The 9,566-nt window shown below is 43.4% G+C and overlaps 1 protein-coding gene across 1 annotated transcript; it reads left to right on the top strand.

The window, feature by feature from the left end:
- The first annotated feature begins 4,085 nt into the window (after positions 1 to 4,085).
- Positions 4,086 to 9,358, top strand: REEP2 (receptor accessory protein 2). The gene is made up of 6 exons (XM_010187027.1): positions 4,086 to 4,156; positions 5,549 to 5,669; positions 6,217 to 6,330; positions 6,698 to 6,845; positions 7,140 to 7,297; positions 9,284 to 9,358. Exons 1-6 carry the CDS (start codon positions 4,089 to 4,091, stop codon positions 9,356 to 9,358), a joined length of 684 nt encoding a protein of 227 aa, XP_010185329.1. The 5' UTR covers positions 4,086 to 4,088.
- Positions 9,359 to 9,566: the final 208 nt, after the last annotated feature.

Raw genomic sequence — 9,566 nt, 5'->3', positions numbered from 1 at the left:
GGCCTGGCCCCGAGGCGGGGGCTCTCCGGCTCCGCAGCGGCCTCGGGCCGGCCGGGCCGCAGCTCCCGCGGCCTCTAGGGAAGCACCCGAGGAAGGGCGCTTACCGAAATGGGCAGTTTTCCTCAGGAGATGCTGAGTGAGGAAGGGAAAGCGGGGAAGCACTGCAGTGTGGAAGCATCTGAAAGTCCAGGACAAGTTCTCTAACTTCATCCTTACTCTGTGTTATTTTACTGCTTTTTCCATACTACTTTTGTTTTCTTTCAGATAGCTGAGTAATTTTGCTTGGGTTATGTCTCCTTTCAACCTTCTTGTGATTAGCATTTTCTGTTGGTAAAGACTTCGTCCTTTTCCCTTCAGGAATCCTTTCCCTTTCTCTGTCGATGCCATTGCTACCATTACCGTATTTAAAACGCTTTGTAGCGATGTGATGTGTCATCTTCTCACAGAAGGAGTGTTATGAGTTGATCAGTGGAGACGAGAGATTTGGCTTATGGGTGGGATGAGTTTCAGTTTATCTAGAGCAGGGAATAACCTGATGGAGGAGAGAGGTAACATGGGTGAAAAGGGCATAATTTGTCACTGTTGCTTTGTGGTGCAGTCTGAGACTCTTCATCCAACTGGCTCTGCTCCTTACAAAATGACACAGCAACAAAAATTATTGCAGGACATAGTCCTTTTTTGTCTCGTGTTGCTTTAGTCATCTAGAATTGCCGAGACCTTTCCTCTGTGTTGGCTTACAATCCAGCCCACTGGTTTTTGAAGGAGATTCCAGCTGAGGTGAGAGTCTCGCTTATAGTGGACAGCTTTACAAATCACAGTATCTGGCTGAGGTGTTTTGGGGTTTGATTTGGTTTTCTGGGTTTGTTGATGGTTTGTTTTTTTTAATACTGGTCTCAGCAGAGAAGTCGAAATGCAAATGTTCAGGAGACATCGGTAACTGATGCTGTGTTTTGAGTGAGTGTTAAGAGTTGTAGTCAGAGCTACAATGAGCCATACTAAACTTCAAAGTTTATTCGTAGTAACATTAGAAACTGAAAAGAAAGCATGAAAGAAACTATCAGAATAATCACACGATTCTGCGACATCATATTTACCTTTGAAATTATGTATGAAGTAGTATGGTATTACTGTTGTCTTCTCTGGCCTTCCTCTCATCGTTCCTTCCACTTGCCTGTGTCCTTCATTTAGTGCATGAAATGCATATTTTTAAACCTGGAATTTTATTCCTGTTTGAGTGTCTGTCATGGAGTGATTGTGTTCCAGTTACAGAATCTGTGTTAACTTTAAGACACATTCAGATTTCAAAGTTTTAAATTGTTTTGTTTAGAAACTTGAGGGGGAAAAACCCCATCATTTTTTAAAACAGCCTTATAGCATGCTTGTTCTGGAGCTCAAGAAACTGCTAAATATGGCGCCTTTGAATTTTGTAGGCATTCTTTACAGTAAAAACCTGCTTATTTCCTGTGAGTAGGTTAGCTGTTGAGGTACATAAATGCTGTGTTTCCTTGAAGAATGTAAACATTGTATTGATCTGATTTTCTTTTGGTAGATGTTACCTAAATTGATGTAAGACTTCCCTAATCTGATGGTGAAAAAAAAATGAGATGCAGCACTTGAGTATCATAAAGTTGCTGTAACAATAATACCAACCAGTCACCTGGACTGATGTGGCACATTATAGCATTCATTTTTGAGTTTTGTTTAATGCTTCATTGATTCTGATTCCTTGAAATAGATAGTTCCGGGTTGCTGCAGCAGAAAATTTTCTCTTGTTTTTATTTTCAGTGAAAATACTGGAGTTGGTTCAAGAAAATGTATTTGAACTGCTAGAACTGATCTTTTATATAAATTATTTCTCCTTGAGAGGGCTACATTGGAAACAATCATTTAGCTGTTGAGTGCTGTCTGCCTAATTCGCTCATCTTTGGAGGGCTTCTTTCTTGATGACATAAGTGGAAAAATGGGGAAAACCAGTTTTGTTAAACACAGGAAAGGGGGCCAAATGTAGAATCATGGAATCGTAGAATGGTTTGGGTTGGAAGGGGCCCTGAGGATGGCCTGGTCCAGCCGTTCAGACGCATCTGTTCAGAAGTATCTGTTCAAACTGCGAAGGCTGGTGGGAATCAGGAGTGCTGTGCTGCGCTTTTCCGAGGCCAGCTCTGTTCATGCACTGCCGTGTGCTTCTGCTCGTGGTGCTCATGAACCAACGCTGCTGGAGGAGAAACGTCTCAGGGGCGCATCTGCAGCGCACACAAACCATGCTGTCGTGGTTTAGGGCTGGGCTGGCCACTAAATCCTGGCCAGATGCTCTCTATTAGCTTCTCTCCCCTCCCCAGAAGGGAAGAGAAAAGAGAAGAAGGGAGAGAGACTTTACAGGTTGGAAAATAAAACTAACAGGTTTAATAAAACAATAATACTAATACTACAGGATAATAATGTAAATAGGAAAATAATGAAATGTATACATATATGTACAAATATACATATACAAAACCAGTATAAAATCCTCCCCCAGTGACGATGATGGCACCAGAGGCTCTGGGAGCACTGGAAAAGTCCCAGTGCAGAGCCAGCAGCAGTGGCAGCAAGCACCCTATAGTATTCCCGAGCGGTCTCCCATACAAGTACTGACCGGGCCCGACCCTGCTTAGCTTCCGAGCTCAGCCAAGCTGAGCAGGATGCAGGAACACAGGGATCAGGATCGGAGGCAGACAAACCAGCAGAGTCTGCTGGGCCTTGGGTCATTGCAGGGGTGGAGAGGGAAGGAAGGATCCAGGATAGAAGGGTCGAGGATCCCTCGGCTTTACACCGAGTGTGCCGTGTGTGGGATAGAATACCCCACTGGTCAGTTTTGGGTCCGTTTTCGCCCCGTAGGCGCAGATACGGCACCCACGGTGAGACAGTGGCCCTGTGATGATCAACCGCAGCAGTACACACTGCCTGGAAAACCAGGCTGCTGCTTTCAGCAAGTTCAGCCACTGAGAAGAGACTGAGCTGGAAAGTGAAATCACTGAATAGAAAATGAGCTCTCTTTAGCTCAAACCAGGACACTTGCAGCCTGGCAATGGCATCAGAGTGCTGTGCTAACTTGCTGCTCTACCTCACCTGATAAAAATCTATGATAAGTCCTCGAGCAGGTGTGACAGACTGCTCAGGCTCTTTTAAAAGTAGTTGATTTCTTTTCACGTGTCCTCTTCATCTTTGATCAAATCTGCATTCTAATTATGCTTTTGCATCTACTGAATTTGTTGAGGTTCTTGATGCAAGCTGGGGGGACTGCATATGTGCAGTTAGCTGAAGCTGGTGGTCCTCAGCGTGGGCAGCAAAGATCTGATTCGTTTTTAATGGATTGAAAACTGGTTTGACCCTCAGTTTTTGAGAGTCTCCAGAGAAAGGTGTGAAGAAGTGCCAAGATAGGCGACAGGCATACAGACGTGCCATAATAGCATAAAATACACTTTGTAAATTGTACTCAAGACCCTAAACAAGAAGATAAGGTTGATGGGGCATGTTCTCTGCTTTCTCACCTCTCCTACTGAGCCTTTGTTTAAGAAGAGAAGAGAAATGCTCACGTAATTCCTGGGAGTAGTGATTAAGGCAAAGAACGCTTATATGAGTTAGAGCAGAATACCATACCTGTTGGTTTGCTTTGCTGGGTTTTTTTCTTCTCAATAAAAAAATTTAAATTAATTAAATAGAGGGCTACAGTTGAAACTAAACTTTTGTGTGTAAATATATATTTATTACAATAATCATGATATATGAAAGGCTATTACTTCTTAAAGTGAACTGCTTACTCTTTTTAGACAGCTTATTTGGGACTTACTTGATATTGCTGTAGGGCATGCATTCCCCAGTGTATCTGTATGCATTTATCTATTCAGAGCACATTAATCCTACGTGTTTTTCCAAACTATAATGTACGATTTGGTATGTGACCCTCTCCATTACTGATTATCTATGCCTTTGTGGTGTTGAATTCATCCTTATGTGTGGAGACAATGAGTCATTCTTACTGAGAGGACGCTTGGCTTTTTTGGGTTCTGATGGCTGGCTACTGAGCGGCTGCTCTTTTTCAGGTGAAGTGGATGATGTACTGGATCGTGTTTGCCTTTTTCACCACTGCAGAGACGCTCACAGACATTGTTCTTTCTTGGTGAGTTCCTTGTTGTTGTTTGTTTGGTTTTTTTTAAAGACGAGAGGAGTAGTGTTAGGATGCTAAGAATAAACTGTCTCTCCTTTAGTTTTCAGTCCTTATGAAGAGGCTGTGGGTTAGTACATATTGGGCGTGTTAGCTGCTGTCTTAGCTGTTTCATCTTCTATACTTGCAAACGCTTGAGGTAAATACACAATGTCTGTAAGAGGGTCTTCTTCCATTCATAACATAAAATATTTCTGAGAAGCTGTTAATGTGAACTGGTAAAGTTTGAGAAATCGTCTTCTGAAAGACACACACACACAAAAAAAGCGCATAGGAGGAAGGGTCGTGCTTTGCTTTGCAAGCCCGTTGTGTGGAAGAGCAGGTCAGATGTGTGCCTGAGGGGTGTTTTGCATTATGAAATGCTCTTCCACTGGTGGGGTGGGGTGGAAGTGGGTTCTTTGTCCTTTCGGTGCTGTCTATCACGCTTGGCAATGTGGAGGCTTCCAGAAATGACAGATCTTCATTAGGTGTCTTCAGCTGAACCTTTGGAACAGGTTATCTTCAGTTTCTTCATTGCTTTAATGTTTGAGCTTTGCATACCTCTCTGAAAGAATACTAATCAAGCGTTGCATCATTTAAAACATGAAATGGCTACACACGCCTTGCAGAAGTGCTCAGCAGTTTTGCCTCTTCCTGCATAAACTCTGAGAAGTAGACAAAGATCTAAAAAGTACAAGAGCTTTGGCTTGTTCATACACTTAAAATGGACCACTGAAAACAGAAGTGTCGTACTAATGGCGATGGTAGAAAGTTTGCATTCTTATGTTTCAGTCTCTGTATCTTCCCAGAGACTTTATTTGGCAAGAGTTAGAGATGAAAGACTTAGGATGCTGCCTGCTCTTTTTCATTTTCACTGATCCTCTTTTTGTGTCTTATCTGAGGAGAAACTGCTGGAAGTTTCAGAAACTGAGCCAACAGCCTTAGCAGGAACTTGAGATTTATTGAGATGCATAGTTGAAAGCTTTGGAAAATGAGAGGGAAACTACTGTAGTATTAACATGCAGTGGATACTCTCTGAACAAACTTCAGAATTATGAGAGTAGCTATCAGATTGTAATTTGGTGTGTTTGCAGGGCTGAGAGATGCCCTGTTTATGGAGTTTTCATGGCTATGGATGAAAGACTAAATGAGCCTCGAAGAAGGTATGTCCTAGGCTTCCAAAGAGGGTTCTGCTATCCTGACCTGATATATTGATTCTTTTATTTCTGAGCCTTTCTCTTGCCTTTGCTCTTTCTGCCTGTGCTGCTCTCTACCAGTTATCTCCATCTGTCTCTGTGCTGATCTTGATTCCAATTCTCTATCTTTCTCTCTCTCTCTCTCTTTTTTTTTCTCCCTTCTTTCTCTCAGGTTTCCCTTTTATTTCGAGCTGAAAATCGCATTTGTGATTTGGCTGCTTTCCCCTTACACCAAGGGCTCCAGTGTCCTCTACAGGAAGTTTGTGCACCCAACGCTCTCCAATAAGGAGAAGGTACTCACTTGTTTTAGAAGATACTGACTGTGAGCTGACTGACTTCTGATTCAGTTATGCCACAGGAAAAACTGAAATGCGTGAGTCATGCTTGTGCTGACATTAGGCGCTGTAGAACGATTCTGTCTCTGAGCGGTGTCATGCTGCAGCTTACTGAAATTGCAGTGTAGCCAGTAGTTTGCCTAATGCTTAGAAAGCGTGTTTGGCTAACCCAGTGTCATGAGTCTTTATAGTCACTGTCAGTAGTTAAGCTCTTTGAATGATGATAGGAGCAGCATGTTCTGTAGCCATGCTGTTTTTTTCACATTGTGGGTATAAGCAACTGCTTTGTTTCGGTTGCCACAATTTGGAGATTTAAGTAAAAGTTGCATTTGCAAGCTTTCTGTAAGCAGCAGAGAAACTGCAGTTACGTGGTCAATGACAGCTGATGCTGGTGGCCTGCAAAAAAAGTAACCGGATGAGCTTTGGGTTCTTAAGGGTGATGGTGGGGAGACTGGTCATGTTTGTAATGAGGAGCTAAATGCCATGTTCCACGTTGCCTTCCTAGGAAATTGATGAATACATTACTCAGGCTCGTGACAAAAGCTATGAAACCATGATGCGAGTTGGCAAGAGAGGGTTAAACCTTGCTGCCAATGCAGCAGTTACTGCAGCTGCAAAGGTAATGCAACACCTTCTGTAACTCCAGGAATTCCCCGGCAGTTTAGTTTTGTGTGCCAGCAATTAGTGCTATGGGTCCGTTAGGGATGCTGGTACTTGTTGGGACCAGTCTACTTTTCCTTTGCTCCAGTTTGCCTTGCAGTTAATCCCATCCTCTGACTTATGAAAAGTGGAGGGAGAGCAGAATGGATTTTGGTTTAACCTCTTTCCTGTTGGTCTTGGGGAGCATACTTTTCTTTTTCCCTACTCTGTTTTTTTCAGAGTACCCTAGTGGGGAGTAGGGCACCTTTCTTCTTCTGAATGATCCCCTGTGAGATGATCTTGGTGAAGGCAAAGTGCCCTCGGCCCTAATTTTTATGTCCTCTTAGGGCCAGGGAGTTTTGTCTGAGAAGCTGCGAAGTTTCAGCATGCAGGATCTCACTCTGATCCGGGATGAAGATGCTGTGCACATGCGAAGCCATGAGCCACAGCTGCACCCCTCTGGCGGGAGTCTTCTTGAAACCATTGAGGATTCAGGTACAGGACACTCCTCCGGGCAGCTGCGTGGGCCCTCATGTGGTGAGCCAGGATGGGGCTCCGTGGGCTTTGCGTGCACGGGGTCTCGGGCTACAAGATTCCACATTACCTGGGAGAAGTTACGTTGTCTGCCCTAGTCCCTTCCTGTCTCCTAACACAGCCCTGTACTTTTTGGGTTATCCTTCTTGAGGATTGCCAACATCTCCCTTTCATGTGGTCCGTCAGGATGGGCCATTTTAGACTTCGTGTGATTTTTCAAAAGTATTTGCTGCAACTTTCTTTCTTATTCCTTAGCTTCCTGTTACTCCTCAGGAGAAGAGAGCAGTATGGCACAGAGGTCAAATGGTACCCCATCAGAGACTAGAACGGACCCATCAGATGAAGATGCAGGAGACAAACTTCCTAAACGTACCCAGAGTCTCAAAACTCCTAAGAAGGTGACAAAAGCTGAGGTGAGCTGGTGTGTACAGACATGGATTTGTGAGCGTTGTTGGAAGGCTCTGGCTTCATACTCTCGGTGCATTTAAAAGCTGTCTACATAAACTTAGTTGGACTAAGTCTTTGCTAGTTGAGTCCTACATCAGAGGACTTGCCATCTACTTGCTATGCTAGTCTCTAGCTGTTGTTTTTATCATGCCTGTAAGCCTCTGTCGTAAGCCAGGACCCAGCTTTTCTTTCATTTGGGTTTTGCGTTGAAGGGTGAGGCATTAAATATTTTTAACACATTTTGTTGTCTATATCCTCTCTCCTGTCTGTTACAGTCTGAATATATAATGCTACTGTGACACTTCTTCCTGGGACAGCCACTTTTTCCTCCTCTAAAATGCAACGGTTCTGTATCCTCTTGGGCCTTCCTGGACTTCTGTGCGTTAGATATGCAGAAAATGTGATTTCACACTCCCGCCCACTCCCCATCCTCCCCACTCCCCCCCACTTCAGGGTTTTGTCATTAAACTTGGGTTAACGTGTCCTTGTCGAGCTGTCCCCTCCGTGTGACCATGTGATGATCCAAGATGTTTACAGCTGTTCAGATGAGACATGGGTTTTCTGTATTCTTACTATTAAAACAAACCATACAGGAAGATAAATGCAGTTGTGTCCAAGAGCCATTTTAGCTTAACAATCTGGTTTTTTAGCTCTTGGTGTGTTTTGTAGAATATACTTTTTAGGTGCTGCTTTCCAGCTTTTGACTCTTTCTTACTTGCATGTGTCTTGTGGTTTGATATATATGTGATAAATACCTTCCTTTATGTGAAGTTGGGGTCCTGTTTGCTTGATGCGACTCAGACAATTTTATTTTTTATTTAAGATAGAGAGTGCTATATGACTAGCTCACATTGTTGAGCTTCTCAGGTTAAATTTTCAGTAATTCTGAGGAAAGTAATTTCTCAGAGCATCATTTTAAGTCTTACTGTTAACCTGATTTTACAGTGTACAGGGCATCTTTGCATGTGATTAAGTACTCTTTGTAACAGAATCACGACATAGTTGAGGTTGGAGGGGACCCTCACTGGAAATCGTCTGGTCCAACCGCGCTGCTCAAGCAAGGCCATCTAGAGCGGGTTTGCCAGGACCACATCCAGATGGCTTTTGAATATCTCCAAGGATGGATGTGTATGTCTAAAGATGCATTTAAAATCAGCCTGGATCTACTTAAGTTCCCAAGGATTACTTCTGAGTTGACCTCTCCGCTTTCTTCTCTAGCGTATTAGACAGGAGCAGGGAAACAAGAGGGACAAAACTCATTCCAAGCTACCTATTTTTAGAAGAATTTTTAAAGTGAAGTAATGAAAAGACAGTAATGACTCTTCTGTGCTGTTTGTTGTGAATACAGAAATTCCGATAAAGCCCTTTGCAGGCGTATTGGTTTTTATGCTCAGCCTGTTTGGATCTTTGGTTCAGACGCAGGAATTGTAGGAGGTCTTTGGCTGAGATCTTTGAGATTGCCTGGAAGGGCTCAACGCATCATAGATCATAAATGCGCTCTTCTCACCAGTATCTAGAGTGAAAGACACTGGAGTAAAGCGTGCAAACTAGTTCAAGATGTTTCTGCATCTTTCAGAGAACAGCATTTGAGATGGCAGTCAAGAAGCAGAAAAGTTATAGAAGTGAAGTGTTATGTGAATGTTGTCGGTTAGAAATATCACTATGTCTAATCTTTTGTCGAAGCGAGTGACTCCAATTTTATCGTCACGCTATTGCTGTTTTAGAATGTCTTCCTCTCCTGGTTCCTGTTTGATGAATATGCTCACAGTGATTTGTTTACTAACCAGAACCAAATGGAATGGTTAAATAGCCTTTTTGAAACACTGGATGACAGGAATAGGGTCATCGTGTTGTGATTGTTTTATCCTGTTTTCACTCTGCATTCTTGTATCTTTCTGTTAGACATTTAGCTGTTAAACTAACCTAAGGTGCCTCCTGTTCTTTCTCCTCAGCCTCCCGTAAGAAGCGTGAAAGGCCGCCCTAAGAAGAAAGCTTCAGGCTCTCTTGCTTCTGGCGAGTCGTCCTAAGGAGACCTCCTCCTCCCCAGCACCTGTCTCTGTCCTGGGATTCGCCTGTCACTTTTGAGGGGAAATTCCCCAAAGGAAGGGAGCTGAGATTCATGTACATAACAGATACTGCTTTGTAGAGCTCATTCCAAGGCAAGGTGGAGGCTGGGATTCAGAAAATGGAGTAGAGGATACACGTCCTCGGGAATTTTCTCCTTGTCTCTCTGTT

Source organism: Mesitornis unicolor, unplaced genomic scaffold (genome assembly GCF_000695765.1).
Source record: "Mesitornis unicolor isolate BGI_N332 unplaced genomic scaffold, ASM69576v1 scaffold34136, whole genome shotgun sequence".
In the NCBI taxonomy this organism is placed as follows: Eukaryota; Metazoa; Chordata; class Aves; order Mesitornithiformes; family Mesitornithidae; genus Mesitornis; species Mesitornis unicolor.
The sequence above is the reverse complement of the archived record's forward strand: the minus strand, read 5'-3'. Positions and strand labels throughout refer to the sequence as shown.